The 17,290-nt window shown below is 44.2% G+C and overlaps 2 protein-coding genes across 4 annotated transcripts in view; one reads left to right on the top strand and one right to left on the bottom strand.

Moving 5' to 3' along the window:
• Positions 1-2,465: 2,465 nt before the first annotated feature.
• The window catches only part of dcp1b (decapping mRNA 1B), a 34,766-nt gene continuing 19,941 nt past the window's right edge, over positions 2,466-17,290 (bottom strand). Inside the window, exons 7-12 of one of the 3 annotated variants that reach the window (XM_079494850.1) lie at positions 11,078-11,360; positions 9,140-9,493; positions 8,230-8,535; positions 8,015-8,067; positions 7,118-7,279; positions 2,466-5,232 (exon numbers count right to left, since the gene is read on the bottom strand). In XM_079494850.1, the coding sequence (XP_079350976.1) occupies positions 5,170-5,232; positions 7,118-7,279; positions 8,015-8,067; positions 8,230-8,535; positions 9,140-9,493; positions 11,078-11,360 (1,221 nt within the window). In that variant the 3' untranslated portion in view covers positions 2,466-5,169. Of the gene's footprint in view, positions 5,233-7,117; positions 7,280-8,014; positions 8,536-9,139; positions 9,494-11,077; positions 11,361-17,290 lie in introns of all 3 variants that reach the window. The other 2 variants (XM_079494848.1, XM_079494849.1) reach the window with 2 other exon arrangements.
• On the top strand, positions 13,654-15,987 carry LOC306916312 (conserved oligomeric Golgi complex subunit 4-like; the record flags this gene model as incomplete). The annotated part of the gene is made up of 1 exon (XM_079494146.1): positions 13,654-15,987. One exon carries the CDS (start codon positions 13,654-13,656, stop codon positions 15,985-15,987), a length of 2,334 nt encoding a protein of 777 aa, XP_079350272.1.

Genomic DNA, 17,290 nt, shown 5'->3' with positions numbered 1-17,290 from the left:
CTGACAGTTTTCTGAAAAACCCTATGTTTCTTTATCAGTGGTGCTCAAACTATTGCATGTCAAGGACCCCCAAAAATATATAGTAATTGGCCGTAGAACCACATCTCAAAATATGTTGTTCCGGGGACTTCCCCAGAAGCAAAGATTTGAGTTAATAACGTTCGCTCTGAAAGAATATATATTCAAAGATTTGCAAGATTGCAAAGATTTTCACGATTTTTCAAAAATAGCAGACCTACAAGCTCGTAGCGCGGCACTCGGTGCTTCTAGATCTGCTATTTTTCAATAGCTAAAGTATAACATAATGCTTAAAACACCAAAAGGGGTTCCCGCCCAGAATGGGTTTTAAAGATGTGACATGAAGTCATATCGACAAGACCCCAGCACTGGCTGGGGTCTTGTCTTATTAATTCATTGATTCTCAACCAAGCACCTGTCCCAAAATCAGCATGTGACGTGATTTCTTATTCATGTGCCCCGCAAAATCAGCCTGTGATGTCATGCAGAGACGTGCTGGCCATTGGGAAATTCGGGACAACTCCCGAGCGGCCGGTCCAGTCCAGGCCGGTCTGGGCAAGCCGTTTTGTTTAAAAAAAAAAAAAAAAAAAAATCATATATTTAATTTCGAAGATACACAATTATCTTTTAACAAGGTAACAGCCTATATAATCATGTTGCTTTGTGACATAATAATGTTGTGCACAGCAGCCACTCTCAGCCATCCTGGCTGCAGCGCAGCCTGTTACACTGTAGGACCTAAAGTGACCTAAAATGCGCTCTCACACCCTTGATTCGTCAGTGTTTCGATTCGTCGGCATAGAGGGCCTCCGCAACTCCACTTCCCGGGCTGAATTATAGGCCCACCACGTCCCTGATGTCATGTGGCACTGGCAGCCAAGACCAGACTTTTTGAGGGGCGCTAGCCCCTCCAATGCATGGCTTTTGAAGATGACATCATATGGCAGCCAATTAAGTCTATGGGATTTTTTATGTTTGTTTAGACCACGGGTTCTCAACGTTTTTGGCTGGGGACCCCCGGAAATGCTTTGGCCATGTCTCGCGACCCCCACCCTGCCCCCCTTCCCAATACAAACTGACTGCAAACATAACCTAAATAATAAGAGAAAATATATCATAAATTAATACTGAAACCATAGCTCTAATCATTGAAGGACCTATAACATAAAATTCAACTTTTTCAATTTATTGTGTGTTTTTGGGGCTCCCATATGTGTTTTCTATCCCCACAAATAACCAATTTTGAACAATCAGGCTTTCATATCATATGGGTGCTTTAATGGAAATTGCTCTCAGGAACAGCTCAACTGATTTTGGTCTCATCGTGATGTCATCAATGTCACCCTACTTTGTATAATTCCTCCTCTTCTTTAGTCTTCAGTTCCAAATTTGCATTTCCACTTTGTTTACAATGTCCACCATTGTTGATTTTCCAAGCTGGCATGGAATGGAAACAAGCCTGGTTTTATCTAGCATCAGTATTATAATGACTCAAATATTAAATAATCAGCATACCAGCACCCCCATCACCTCAGGACATTGTGGTACTGCAGCTAAAACTGCTTTCAAACTCCAGAAATAAATGACAAGGACTGGTTATATCAGAGTGGTGATTGAGGCTCAAACCATTAGAAATAACTTTGAGGGACATAGACAATATGATATTAAATATTAAAAGCCGTTTTAAAATGCATGTTATTTGCGCTTTAAGGAAAGTTTATGCATGTACTATGTGTACTATGTAAACTCTTAGGGCACGTTCGGAAAGGAAATTGCGCACCGAGCATACAGTGCAATGCAAACTAATAGGCGAGTGCGGTCCGGTGCGGTATTTCCGAACACGCCCTTAATGTCCATTTCCCAGCCATTCATTTGCATTTGGGTTTAAATCATTTGGGGACCCCCCGAGGGGTCACGACCCACAGGCTGAGAACCCCTGGTTTAGAGCACTTATGATGTAAATCGTTAAGGACCTTGAGGATATCATTGAGGATATATTGTTTAGAGCACTTTAGAGTCAGCCAAGTCTAGTGATGGTCTAGTGCCGATTTCTGTCATATATTGTTTAATGTTAGTCAAGTCTTCAATGAGAGTCATCCTGTGTCCTGCATTTGGGTTCCACACCTGTGTCTGTGGCTCAAGGAGGTAGAGCAGGTCGTCCAATGATCCATGGGTCGGCGGTTCGAATCCCGGCTCCTGTCTACAAGTGTCCTTGGGCAAGACACTGAACCCCAAATTGCTCCCGATGTGCTGGTTGGTACCTTGCATGGCTTCCGCTGCAATCGGTGTATGAATGTGTGTGTGAATGGGTGAATGTAATGCACAATCTATGTAAAGCGCCTTGGATAAAGGCGCTATATAAATGCACCGTTTACCATTTACCATTTACACCTTCGTTCCTGACAAGAAAACAAAGACCGAAATGAAGACAGGACATTTCACAAAGATGTATTCTCCAGTTCAAATAAAATCCACTTTATTTAAGAACAAGACATTCTTTACAAAAAAACAAACAAACAACTGTTATAGTGTAAAACCTGACTGTCAGTCTTATGTCAGATCTGCCTGTATAACTATTTTAAACAAACTAGGGTACATAGTGTAACTGACAAACCATTATATGCCATTATCTGAATTATTGCTTCATTTGAAGCATGTATATCTGAAATATGATAATACATACAGGACATTTTGGTGACAAATAGAAAAATAGGAGAAAAATAAAATTGTTTCATCTTGTTTACCGATTTATGTACCAACTGAATTGTTGCTGTCGGCCAGAAACCCACGCGTATTTCCATATTTTGACTCGTTTTTTTAAATAAAATAATGTCCTATTTTATACTTTGTTTTATACTTTTTGTGACATACAAAAGTAGCAAGAACAGCGGATCTATAAGGTCACACCTCATCACATTGTGATGTGTTGTGAGCTTGTATATCGTCTATTGTCACTACATTTATAATTTATAACAAGCCCATGATAGGGACACCATATTGAAAGAGGTTAAGTGTGTCTGTGGGTTTTATTAATATTAAACCAATGAACAAAAGTAACGGTTTTGGACATACAGGTACGTTTCCACCCGACAGCTACAATACGAGATGCAGTATCATTTCACCTCGGTTATACTGTGTGAAGACAAATATCCTTCTGGACAATAAAGATTATTATTATTACTGTGAGGGCAGTGTGGAATCTATTATTATTACTGTGAGGGCAGTGTAGGATCTCTATGCTGGTTACACGACACACCTGAGCCAGGTTGGCCAAAGCCTGATTTGTATAATGCGTCGAAAATAGCGAATACAATCTCACGATCATGGATGCAACACGCCGTGAGCTTGTATCCGTGCTATTTTTGGCGCACGACAAGAGCATAAATTACGAGAGACTTCACAAACTCTGGGTGTGTGCTAGGGGTGTAAAAAAAAATCGATTCGAATTAGAATCACGATTCCGTTATGAACGGAATTTTATTTATTTTTCTGGTTACAGTTACAGGAGTTTTCACTACATGGTGTCTGTGATATGAAATGTAAGCTTACCCTAATCACAGTAAACATCATGTCTTCAGTCATTTTCAAGTTACTGTAGTCACTTCAGTTCAAGACTGGAGTAGATTGTGATGAAATCCTATGTATTGAATCGAGAATCATTTTGAATAGAAAATCGTTTTGAATATGGAAAAAAAATGCTTTCAATTTTTTTTTTGATTGAATCGTGACCCCAAGAATCAGAATCGAATCTAATCGTGGGACACCCAAAGATTCACAGCCCTAGTGTGTGCTCTGTGTTTTCTGGGTCTTAGTTGTGTAGTCTCAGGTTCTCTGTGTTTTCTGGGTCTTAGTTGTGTAGTCTCAGGTTCTCTGTGTTTTCTGGGTCTTAGTTGTGTAGTCTCAGGTTCTCTGTGCTATTTTGCTGTGCTTGTTAAATGTTTGGGTTTCGAGTTATAGTGTAGTTCCTGACATGCATTCAATTACAACAGCCCCGATCACAAAGCAGCTGTATTTGAGGTAGCACAACTTTAACAGATACCTCAAAATTTAGAATTTTAACAATACAAATTATATTAAACATTTTTGTAAAATCTTCAGTGGTAGGAACACTATTACTTTGTAATATTATTTTCCACCTATAGCAGCAGGCTCACTAGCTAACTCGTGGGGAACAGCAACCACTCCTTTACGAGAGTTGCTAACGCTGAAAAGATCTGTAGCAAGGAACTTCTAAACACAATAATTTAAAAGAAAAATATCTACAATTCAAGATGCCAAAGGATAAGGTTTTATAAACAACATTATAAAACATCCCTGTAATAATTTGAATAATAGTCTAATGTTCTTGAGGAGTGAAGTTGAACATTCAAAAATTGAAGTCAATTGTGGTTCTCTTGCGATTCTTCAGGTCCAACAACTGGAAGACTAGGTGACTTGCTGGTGTTATCTGTAACTAGATGGAAGTAGGGCTGCAACTATTGATCATTACAATAACGATTATTATCAAAGATTATAATTACACAAAAACAATCTTAAATAAACAACTACAGTTAATCAATTTGTCTGATTAACCACTTAAACTCTGAATCATAATGTGTTGTATAGCGATAATTTAAAAAAAAAGATCTGCAAGCTCGCTTGAGTAGCTTGTAGTCATTATCGATAATCGTTTATAATAGATTACTTCGATTAACTGTTGCAACCCTACTGTCTAGTTAATTATAAAGATAGCTGGTGTTTGTTAGAAAATAGGTCAATAGAAGACTAGTTAGATCTGAGTAGTAAAAGTATTTTCTTACTTTCTTAAATAACGGAGACACTGAAATAAAACCAGCACACTGTAAATATTTGTGTTTCGTTTGACATCTGTATGTCCAGTTAGACGAGTGTACTGTATCTGTATCTAGTTAAATTATCATATGTGACTAACCGTGTTTCTGGTCAAGAAAGACGCTTCTGTGAATAACTTCAATGTCTGTTAATTTGCTACTGATTAAGACAGACACGTTGAAGAGAAAGATATGTTGTTCAGACAGACAGGTTGTAGCAGCAGACAGGTAGGTTAACGGCGACAGACAGGTACGGTGTCCAGACAGACGGGACAGGTCAGTACTTCTTTGTGGTACCGAGGTGTCCAGACAGTCGGACAGGTCAGTACTTCTTTGTGGTACCGATGTAAGCTTCATAGATGGAGTCCAGGAAGGAACTGTCCGTCTGAAACACAAATGCTTTATTTACGCCACGTTTACACGGCAACCAACGGTCAGAATTGAAAAGGACAAAGTGCGGTTTCTGTTCTCACTTTTTGTTTTGTGTTTGCACAGAGACGCAACAGGGATTCAAAAATGCTGTAGTGACCCCGGGCGGCTAGTAGTGTAGCGGTCCAGGCACATGGGCTACTAAGCCAGCCTGACGGCATGTCGCGGGTTCAACTCCCGATCCAGACGACCTTTGCCACGTGTCACCCCCCATCTCTCTCCCCATGTCCTGTCACCATACTGTTCACTATCCAATAAAGGTTAGTGAACAAAAACAAAAAAACGCTGTAGTGTGCATGCCAGATGGGACGCGCTGGCAGGTGGTAGGCAGAGTCCTGGAACGGGCCGGGTATCCGCGGACACCCGAGTTTGACGGGTGAAAAATAACGGGTACAGGGATGGGCGGGTAACGCACTGCAGGATGTTATAAACAGCAGCTGGGCGCTTCAACACTAACAAGTTAACAAGTTAAGTCCGTCACGTGCCCAAGGAATCGCCAGTGTCACATCACTGACGAACCCTTCATAATGGCGTTCTTTCTGCTGCTGTGCTACTTCGGTATTGCATAGGCAATTGGGCATAGCAGTGACATCACGGCTGAATCATTGCATGCTTATCGTAGCATTTCACGTGTGGTGTTTATCACTACTAGCTGTAGAATATTTTCGTCACCTCGCGCTAACGAAACACCAAGGGATTATAATATCAACATTCAAGTGCAAGATGTCGGCTAAATTTAACTAATTCCTGTGTGAAACCAGAAATGTTTCAATGCAATGACCCAAACGTATTTGCAAATACAACTGCAAATACACCAGATGTCGTTATAATTGACGAGAACAGCAGAGAGGTTTTTCTATTGGAAGTTGGCTGTGCTTTTGATTCATGTTTAGAAGAATCTTTTCTTACTAAACAAGTAAAATATCAACCATTAGTACAAGCCATTATACAACTAGGCTATACGCGTCAGCTCATTGATTTTAATGGCAGCTTGGGCCATGATGTCCACAGGCTAACTTCAGTCACAGGCTAACTTCAGTCACAGGCTAACTTCAGTCACAGGCTAACTTCAGCCACAGGCTAACTTCAGCCACAGGCTAACTTCAGTCACAGGCTAACTTCAGCCACAGGCTAACTTCAGTCACAGGCTAACTTCAGCCACAGGCTAACTTCAGCCACAGGCTAACTTCAGCCACAGGCTAACTTCAGTCACAGGCTAACTTCAGTCACAGGCTAACTTCAGTCACAGGCTAACTTCAGTCACAGGCTAACTTCAGAGGCTTGAGGATTTTGGGGTTGTCCAAGTGTAAAGCAAAGCAGCTTACAACATACTGTTCAATCTCCTCCATTATAGGCAGTCGGCCTATTTGGAGGAGAAGGTACTTTTTGTACCCATTCTCCCAGGTGTTGAAAATAAAATCACACCCGTGTGAACTGAGTGGTGTAAGGTCTTATATAGACTGATCAGCTGTGGTCTGACGTAATGTCTGACGTAATGAAATCACACCTGTGTGAACTGGGTGACCATAGCAACCGTGCTCATTTTTTGAGCACAGACAGACTAACAAAGCCAGTTGTAGGAATGGTTTACACCACTCAATAATATGACAGACTGAAGTGATCAATGTTGACTGTGAATAAGTTCATGTGCATATGTTGCCTATAATCTGTACATTTAGGGCTTTTTTGGACTCAAGCACTGAGACACATGATGTTCCGAGTGCGTGGGATATCAGAAGCAACTGAAAGATATTTGTGCCCTTGATAATGTGCGTGCGTGTGTGTGTGTGCGCGTGTGTGTGTGTGTGTGTGTTCACAGACACCCACACCGCTCCACTAACCTGTAAGAGTGTCAGCAGAGTGGTCTGTAGCTGAGCTCTGGTCAGAACAGGACAGGTGTCCTGGTGGGACATCCCTGAACGTCCACCAGTCGAGGACTTGGACTGGGAGAAGACACTGGGAGACATGAGCACGGGTGCTGGGACATCATTAGGACACATTCCCTGGAGGGACAGATACGACAGACAGACAAGAGAGTAATAAGAATGAATTCTCCAATGCTGCTACGATATCTCTGCTGTCGGGAGGAAACCTCATAACTCTAAAATGTTCATTTGTCAGGAAATGAAAAATATACATTTTTCAGGAAATAAAATAAAAAAAAAATTTTTAAACAAAGCAATCTGTACTAATCTGCACTGCCGAGTAGAGGGCCCACTGCCTCTTACGGCACTTGCCTTTTTTGTTATGATTATTAACAACACGAAGTACGCCAAACGCGGCGAAACCGTAGGGTTAAATTAGTACCCTAGCCTGCCAGACGTACGTTTTCCAGGGTTTATATTCTTTAATCCATGTTTTTATCGAATCGAATTAGCTACCGTTCGTTAGCATAACACTCAAAGTGGGACATTTTGAAGATGCGCGCGCATCCACTTGCATTCTATGGGCTGCATTCAAAGCCCTTTATCTCAGAAACGACATTCATTGTGCCGTTTCTGGGGAAGACAAGGTTTTTCAACGGCCTGTAGCAGGCGCTGTGATACTCGCGGTCAAGATTTTTCACCACTGACCGAGACAACAACAGCCGGTCAAGACACCACACACAGCATTTTGTCACTGCAACATGCGGTTACGGATATTTGGCTCTTCAAAGTAAGTGTTACGCGCGATACAACCTCGGCAATACGCTATCGAGGGATTAATTAATGCTGACGGAAATTGGGTTTGTAGTCTACCTGAAACTGCAGATCTTTGCTGGGTGTTGTGGTGGTGGAAAAGGTCCCTGGACCTCCATGAAACTGTAGCTGATGTTGGGGTGTTGTGGTGGCAGAGGTCCCTGGACCTCCAGGATACTGCAGCTGTTTTTGGGGTGTTGTGGTGGAAGAGGTCCCTGGACCTCCATGAAACTGTAGCTGATGTTGGGGTGTTGTGGTGGTGGAGGTCCCTGGACCTCCATGAAACTGCAGCTGATGTTGGGGTGTTGTGGTGACGGAGCTCCCTGGACCTCCAGGATACTGCAGCTGTTTTTGGGGTGTTGTGGTGGTGGAGGTCCCTGGACCTCCAGGATACTGCAGCTGTTTTTGGGGTGTTGTGGTGGTGGCGGAGGTCCCTGGACCTCCAGGAGAGCCTGTGAATTGAGCTGGGAAGCGAGCGGCCAGGCCTGCGGGCGCTCTGGCTGGATTGTAGGATGAGTGGGTCTGCTGCTGCTGCTGCACCAACTGGAGCCTCTGGAGAAGCTCGTGAGGTGCAAACACACCTGACAGACAGACAAGTATGTTAATACAAAGGTAGGGAGGCAGACATGGATACATAGGAAAGTAGTTGCATACTTAGTTTAGACTAGTCATTGTTAGACATGGGTTAAGGTTAGGTTTAGGTGTGCTGCCCCGTGGGAGGTTAGCTTTAGGGTGAGGGTAGATAGGTTGTAGTTGTAGGACTAATGACTGGTCTAACCAATGACTAGTCTAAACCAAAAAACTGTCTAAACTACGGGAAAAAAAAAGTAAAGTACTGCACCCGTTGTTTCTATTGGTAAGAAATAGCCTAAAATGAGCTCATGGACAGATTTCCTGCAATAATTATTAGGCTGCCTATAAGCACTTTACACATATCTTAACCCGTTTACATGTGCACACACAGAACCTTAAAAGAACAGACATTTTTAGTTGTAGCTAGTTTTAGCTAGTTTTGTAAACACACAATACAGTTAGCCTAAAACTAAAACTTCTTAGATGACCAAAGTATGAGTAAAACTGAATGGAACTGTATTCAAAAAGCCTATGACTAAAAAAACAAATCAAAATTTGCTGTCAAAATGAACACGGCGTTGCCATGCTGTGAAACCAGTGCCTCCCACCCACCTGCTCCTTGCTTGTAGGCTGCCACTTGGCCGGGCTGCGTCTGGCGGAGCTTACACAGGTTGAAGAAGAGCGGGTGGTGGCTGGCGGCGGGCAGGGGGTGGCGACACCCCGCCGACTCCACCAATAAGGGCTGGTGGGCGTGGGCGGGCTGGGGAGGGGGGCGGGGCCAACAGAGAGGAAGCGGTTGAGGAAGGTGATGGTGGTGGAGGTGATGCAGCGGCTGGTGATGGAGGAGGTGATGGTGGTGGAGGTGATGGAGGTGGGGGTCCAGGGGGACGACGGCCGCTCCGTTCTCCACCAATCGGCTCTCGGGAGACTCTGACAGCGTCTGCAGCGTCTGCCCCGGCATTACGGCTGTTCACGGTCATGACATTTTATAGTTGATTAATACAAATAAACTGAGCAGTGGTGGAAAGTAATTAAGTACTTTTACTTAAGTACTGTACTTAAAGGACCAGTTCACCACTTTTCAACCTATCTTCATATAGTAGGACCTAAAAGATAATCATGAAAAAATGGCGCAATTTTGTTCTACTCAGTCTGTCTCTCACAGGAGGGCTGTGGGCAGTTCAGAAACCGTCTTCCAGTGACATCATCGATGGGGAATACAAGCTAATAGAAACTGTAGGCTTACTAGTCCTGAAAAGTTGCAATGCGAAAATGGAAGCCATCGTTCTCACGATAATGAAAATCTAAACATTTTTGTAAAAAAATCTTGTTTAAAAAAAAATCTGCCTAATGATGTCACTGGAAGACGGTTTCTAAACTGCCCACAGCCCTCCTATGAGACACAGACCGAGTAGGAAAAAATCGTGCCATTTTATCATGATTATTAGTGAGGACCTATTATATGAAGATAGGTTGAAAAGTGGTGAAGTGGTCCTTTAAGTACAATTTTAAGGTATTTGTACTTTACTTGAGTATTTCCAATTTCCAGTACTTTTACTTCTACTCCACTACACCTCGGAGCCAAAATTTGTACTTTTACTCCACTACAATTATTTGAAAACTTTTTTCAAATAATCTTTTTTAGATTTTAGATTTTTAGGCGATTTTAGATTAGAAAACATACATTAACCACTTCAACCCTAGACATTTCGGCCATTTGAAAAGAGTCGATCTACAAGTGATCTTGTAGATCGGCTCTTTTCAATAGATTTTCTACACATTTTGAACTTGTGAAATGGGACATTCTGCAATATGAATACTTTTACTTTTGTTACTTTAAGTACATTTTGATGCCGATACTTTTGTACTTTTACTCAAGTACATTTTCAATTCCGTACTTTTACTTGTAACAAAGTAGTTCTAAATTGCAGTATTGGCACTTTTACTTAAGTAAAACAATTGAGTACTTTTCCCACCACTGTAACTGAGATGAATGATCGATTGTGATTTTTTGCCATTGGAACATCGTACATACATCAAAAATTACGTTACCGTTTACTGCCTTTTAGGATTTGTGAACAATTGCACCAGGCGATATGGCAAATAAAACAAACAGCTGACAATGAATGACCACTACCAATAATCTAAATAAAAAATGTACTATGGCCAATGCATCACACCCGTGTGAAGTGAGGGGCGCTCTTATCATTGTACATCATCATACATCATCTCATTCCGGTCAATCAGAATTTGTGTCCTCACCTTCGTCATCAATGTCTGTGTTTACACAAACACTCAAAACTGTCCATTCATTGACAATGGCACCAAAAGCTGGACATATAGGCACTCAACAATAGCTACAAGCTACTGTACAAGCTGGTCTACAAGCTCACAAAGTGTTATTGTGAGTTACTTCACAACCTACTGTGAGCTTGTAGATCAACAATTTTCATTCATACAGATGAATAGATGCCCACTTGTTTGCGATCGTCTGAAAAAAATTGCGATCATGCAATTACCGCCGGTATGTAATAATTGTGCTGGACTTACCTGGCATCACAACGGTGCAGTGCTGCTGAGGGGCCGACCCTGACGTCAACGGGCTCGGCCCCTGAAGAGCCCCCGGGCCCCCACCGCTGACCAGGGCCAGGGCGCCGCTGATGGTGTCGTACGACAGCGAGCGGGCGACGGGCGGCCGTCCGTGGCCGCCGCTACTTCCTGGTTGTTCGATTTCGGTGACCTTTGGCCCTGCTCGGGAGACGGGGGATTGTTGGGGGGAGAAGCCAAACAGGACGTCCAGAGAGACAGATCTGGAATCAGTGACCTCTGTGTCCTGAAGACAGGGAGGGGGGGGGGGGGGGGGGGGGGGAGAGAGAGGGGGGGGTTAGGGTGAACCCTGAGGACGATTCTACAAATGTCTTCTAAATCTACAAATGTCTTCTAAATCATGACAGTTTTCTTCAAACCCTGTTTCTGTCAGTGGTTCTCAAACTATTTATATGTATTTAGCCTCCGACCTCCATCTGAAAATATGTAGTTCCAGGGACCCCACCAGAAGCAAAGAGTTGAGTTAAAAATGTTCGCTCTGAAAGAATATATATTCCAAATTTGCGCCACATTTACACGATACATTTTTTTTTTCAATAGCTAAAGTATAACGTAACGCTTGAAACACCAAAAGGGGTTCCCGTTCAGAATGGGTAAAAAAGGCATATGCAATCTGGGAACCCATTGGGTAGAAAATCTTTGTTTTTGGCTCTGGGGTCACCACCACCTCTATGACAGAGGTCTAGGCGGGGCTCTACAGTTGCACTGGAGTAGAACTGGTGCACTATTGATATCACAACTCTGTTCAGTGTCTTTACTCACAGGATGCGTGTGCAGTTCGACAAAACACAAATGATGACACACAATATAGCAAAACACAGTCTTATCTCACATAATGCAAAAGTACTGTTCAAATCTCGATTTAGGTACAGCACAGCCATAAATAATTAGAAAATAAACTTTATTACAGCCCATTGACTAAATACTTGTTCAAAGGAACAGTATAACCGGACAGGACATGACCGCAAATGTGAAGGAAAACACTACAACACAAACACTGCATGTGTGTAACCAACATAGGGCCTACCGTAAACAATGACAGAAACATAACTCTATTTCAAGCATGTGATGTTACAATACTTTTCCATATTCTACAATAAGCTAAAAAGCACGTACTTGTACCGTCATGACCATGCTTGGAATGGAATTCCAATGGAAAAACACACAGCTCCTCACATCAAACTGAACAAACTGACTGGAGTGAAGCATGCAAGCTGGATTGAATAACTAATCAGGGCTGTATCAACAAATGGGGCAGTCAATCAGAATTGGTGGGTTAACAAGGGCTTTCCAACAACCTCCGTTTTTGTGTTAAACAGGAACTTTTCATGTCCACTTCCTTCCAGTTGTGTCTGTGATTATTCCTACAAAAAAATGTATTGTCTCCACCAGGCCGAAGGCATGGGGAGAGAGTATGTTTTGCACTCTGTCCGTGTGTCCGTCCGCATGTGTGTGTGTGTGTGCGTCCGTCCGTCTGTTACCAGCTAATCTCCGGCACACACTCCCTGGATGCCAACAATGAACCTCTGCCTCAAATTTTCCAGAACGGCCTGTTATAGCGCCACCAGGAGGCCGACTTTTGAAAAACCCATTTTTTGCTATTACTCCTCCAGATTCTGTCCAAAAATCCCGCAAATCGTTACACACTATCTCTATAGTCATGTGTTCAAGACGGATCTGTCCAATATTTCATATTCCATCGCAATTGGCTAACATTGGCTTTCAAAGTTTGCAGGATTGGCCCGTTTTGAACAAAAAGCCTCAAATCATGAATGAATGGAATTTACGTGACATCTTTCACGCACTTTCCTACTAGGCTGAGGAATATATCCCACCCTTCACATTGGCCTGTTATAGCGCCACCAACAGGTGGATGTTTGCAAAACACATTTTTGGAACAAAATGCCTCAAATCATCCAATTGCCATCCAAGGCGTAAGAAGAAATGGCACCCTTCTTTTCACATTGGCCTATTATAGCGCCACCAGGAGGCCACAACCTGACCTGCCCTGGTGGAGACCTGTGCCCAGAGGGGCACTATATCTAGTTTTTAATACAATAGCACTGATAGAATCTACTGTTTGCCGAATCTGTCTTGATAGATTCATAGTTGATATGAGGTTGCCATGGTTATCACTTATCAGATATTTCTGAACAGATTACTTGGGAGGCCAGTCGGGAGCCGTGTGGAACTCCATATTTGGGCGAGACTTTATCTGATGACGCCAGATTCCCATCAGCTCAGCCTAAAAGTTGGTAAGGAGCGATGTAGGGGGTTAGCGTATCCCAAGTCTTTCTTTTGCTCTGGTTTCATCCCGGGTCAGCACGTTAATGTGTCCAAGTGCAAAGGCTCTGCTGCCAGTGGATTTGAGGCTCTGTAGCCGCTTCCGATCGCAGCAACACCGGTTCTCCTGGCACCAGCAGTGACACCTGTGGGATCTTTCGGGTCAGGTCCCGAGGACTGGCCACTGCAAAGATTTCTCTGGAGAGTGTTGACGTGTTGGATGGTTGGATGTGAACATGGCTGATAGTGGTGGTCCTCCAGCAGTGAGGAGATACGACCCACCCAGTGTCTCCTCAGTGAACATGGAGACCATCTCGTCTCTGACGGAGCTGGATGACCTGGAGAGACTCCACCGGCAGCTCTGTGATGAAGAGAAAGAGGTGGAGGCCGAGCTCGACAAACTGGTGGCGCAGCAGGGAACCATTCATAGCGAGATGTCGGCACTGCAGAGCATGGGACCCAACTTACGGTTGACTGAAAGAGATGCCAGTCAGCTATCGGGCATGATCACATTTACCTGCGGCCTGGTTGAGAACGTGAGCCGAAAGGTACGACAGCTTGACCTGGGAAAGACACGGCTTCGTAAGGTCATCCAGCGGGTGGACGACATCCTGGATCTTAAGTTCTGTACGGATGGCGTGCAGACAGCTTTGCGTAATGAAGATTATGAGCAGGCTGCCGCCCACATCCATCGTTATCTGTCTCTGGACCAATCGGTCATTGAACTGATCCGCAAGGAAGAAGAGAGCAGTGCTGCGGATGCCAGTCTGAGGACGCTACAAGAGGCGGAACGGAAACTAAAGGTCATTGTGTCCGAGCGTCTGGACGAGGCAGTGGCAGCCGTTGACCTGGCACAAGTGGAGAGATTCTTCAAGATCTTCCCTCTGTTGGGCCTCCATCAAGAGGGCCTAACCCGCTTTGGCAAATACCTCTGCAGCCAGCTGGCCTCCAAAGCTGAGGAGAACCTGCTCCTAGTGGCAGGTGGAGACCTCGGGATGAGAGCAGCAATGGTGTTTGCCGACACTCTGACGCTCTTACTGGAAGGTGTCGCTCGTATGGTGGAGACCCATCAGCCCATCATAGAAACACACTACGGTCCCGGCCACCTGTACACCCTCAGCACACACCTGCAGCAAGAGTGCGACCGCCAGGCTCAGAAGATAGTGGATAAGTTCATCCAACAAAGGGACTACCGCAACAAGTTTCAGATTGTCCAGAACAGCATGAAGAGGAACGCACCACCGCCACAGAGAACCGAGCCCAGGGAGTTGGACCCCGTCCTGACGGAGGTGACCCTAATGAACGCCAGGGCCGAGCTCTACTTGCGTTTCCTGCGTCGTCGCATGACGGCCGACTTTGAGGTCGTGGACGGCGGCCGGAGCGTCGCACAGGATGATCATCAGCGGAACGTGGAGGAGCTGCTCAAACACTGCTCGCTGAGCACCACCATGCAGGAGCTGATTGGTTACTACGTTCCAATGGAGGAGTATTACATGAGGGAGACCGTCCGCAAGGCCGTCACCATGGACGCATACGAGAAGGGCCAGCTGACGTCCAGCATGGTGGACGACTGCTTCTACGTCGTGAAGAAGTGCATCGGCAGAGCCTTGTCCAGCTCCAGCATCGACTGCCTGTGTGCCATGATCAATCACGCCACCTCCGTGCTGCTGTCTGACTTCGGGGAGGCGCTGTGCATTAAGCTGAGGCACGGTTTCCCTGCCGCCGCGCTGCAGGACTTCCAGCGCGGCGTCAGCAGCGCAGTCAGCCTCGTGCAGAGCAGCTTGCAGCACGGCAAGTTCAACACGTCGGGGATGGAGAGCACAGAGAGAGCCAAGGCTGCGTTTATGGTGACATTGAACAACGTGGAGGTCTGCAGTCGGAACATCATTGTTCTGAAGAGGAACCTCGAGAATGATTGTTCCAGGTTGTTCACGCAGGGAACGGCTTCAGGCGAACAAGCCAAGATTGACAGCTGTCTGTCGGACCTTGAGAACACATCTGGCAAATTCAAAGATCTGTTACAGGAGGGTCTAAGTGAGCTGAAGGATACCGCCATAAAGCCACTGGTCAAAGTGTGGATCAGCGGTCTCCTGTCCACCTCACACGACATAGAAGAGGAGAGGTTTAATGACTATGAGGCCAACGACCCCTGGGTACAACAGCTCATTGTTCATTTGGAGCAACTCACGGCCGAGTTCAAGGTGGCCCTTTCTCCAGTCATCTATGACCAGCTGACCAGTCTGATGACCAGTTTGGTATCCACCGAGATGGAGAAGACCGTCCTCAAATGCACATTCAGCAGGCTGGGAGGGCTGCAGTTTGACAAGGAGCTGCGTTCTCTTGTTGCCTACCTCACCACCGTAACCAATTGGGCCATCAGGGACAGATTTGCTAAACTAACACAAATGGCCATCATCCTCAATTTGGAGCGGGTAGATGAGATCCTGGATTACTGGGAACCAACCCCGGGGCCTCTGACATGGAGACTGACACCGACGGAGGTCCGTCAGGTCCTGGAGCGCCGCACCGACTTCTGCAGCGAGGACATCAAGAGACTGCAACTCGAATAGCCAATGCACCTGAACAGGTGTGGGGGGGGGGCACTGGTTATCATTAGTGGTTAGACTGCAGTGTGCGACTCTGTGGTGCTTTTGACCAAAGGGGAATTCTGCACAACTCTTGAATCAAGTCCTCTGAATGGATAATGTGGATGGGCATGGATACACAGCGAGGGATAAAAGATGTCATTGCACATGAACATTGAGTTATTTTTTAATCTTCCCATACCATATACGTCTGTACTCTGTAAATGTGTGTTTTGCATCTACTACTACTTATGCCCTATATTATTTGTCGGATGAAATACGGCTGTGGTTATTTCCACTATTCTTGCCAGGGGTGTACCGATTGGGAAATTCTGGGCCAATACCAAAGTGCAAAATATCAATTTGTCCGACAGCCTGTGCTTTTTTTGTTTGTTTGTTTCGCTTTTGTTGAAACAAATTCTTGAAACAAATTCTCATTATAAAAAGCTAAGCACCCTATCTTGTGCCACCCCTTATCCCTAAACTTATTTTTGCCTTTTTCTTACCATTTTGAAGAATATTTTAAAATAGTTCAACTAGCCGATCGACACGTTGTGAGCTTGTAGATCGGCTATTTGAACTATTTTAAAAGGTTTTTCAAAATAGTAAAAAAAAAAAATTAGAAAATAGCTTTAGGGATAAGGGATATAGATATGAAAGCAGGGAATCATAGCTTCAAATTGACATATTGGTTGTACAGTTTGACCCACCAGTTTTGGAGATATGGCTTATAGAGTAATGTCTTGCAGAAAACAGCGAGTTGAGAAAACAGGCTTGAAAGGTTCACTTCTGTGGTCTCTAACATTACACCTAGCTACATGTTTAAGCATTTATTTCATATTTACATGTCGATTTCAGCTCTGACACTTATTTCAGACATGCTCTAGTATGTGAAGAGTCTTCCTGTGCTATAAACTTTAAAAAATGTTTTAAAAAAAAGTCTTTCTCCTCTGGTGAAAAGCTGGAATTTGCGCGATGGCAGTCTCTCAGTCAAATCTGGTCACATTTCTGTCAGTTTTAGACAAATTGACATGCCCAAAAATGGATTGAAAGTGATTCAGGGTCATATATTGATGACGTCAGTCTTGCCAACTAGCCCAATGGGCTCTATCCTTACTCTGGAACGATGCAAGTTGTGAATGCATTCTCCACCCGGTTGTACTCGCTGTACCACCACCCAGTGTTGTTTTCGTCGACTAAAACTATGTTCGTCTACTACCTTTTGTCACTGACAAAAACTACATAAAAACTAAACAATTTCGTCAACAAATAAGAACTAGACTAAAAT

Source organism: Electrona antarctica, assembly GCF_951216825.1.
Source record: "Electrona antarctica genome assembly, chromosome: 23".
Lineage (NCBI taxonomy): Eukaryota > Metazoa > Chordata > Actinopteri > Myctophiformes > Myctophidae > Electrona > Electrona antarctica.
The sequence above is the reverse complement of the archived record's forward strand: the minus strand, read 5'-3'. Positions and strand labels throughout refer to the sequence as shown.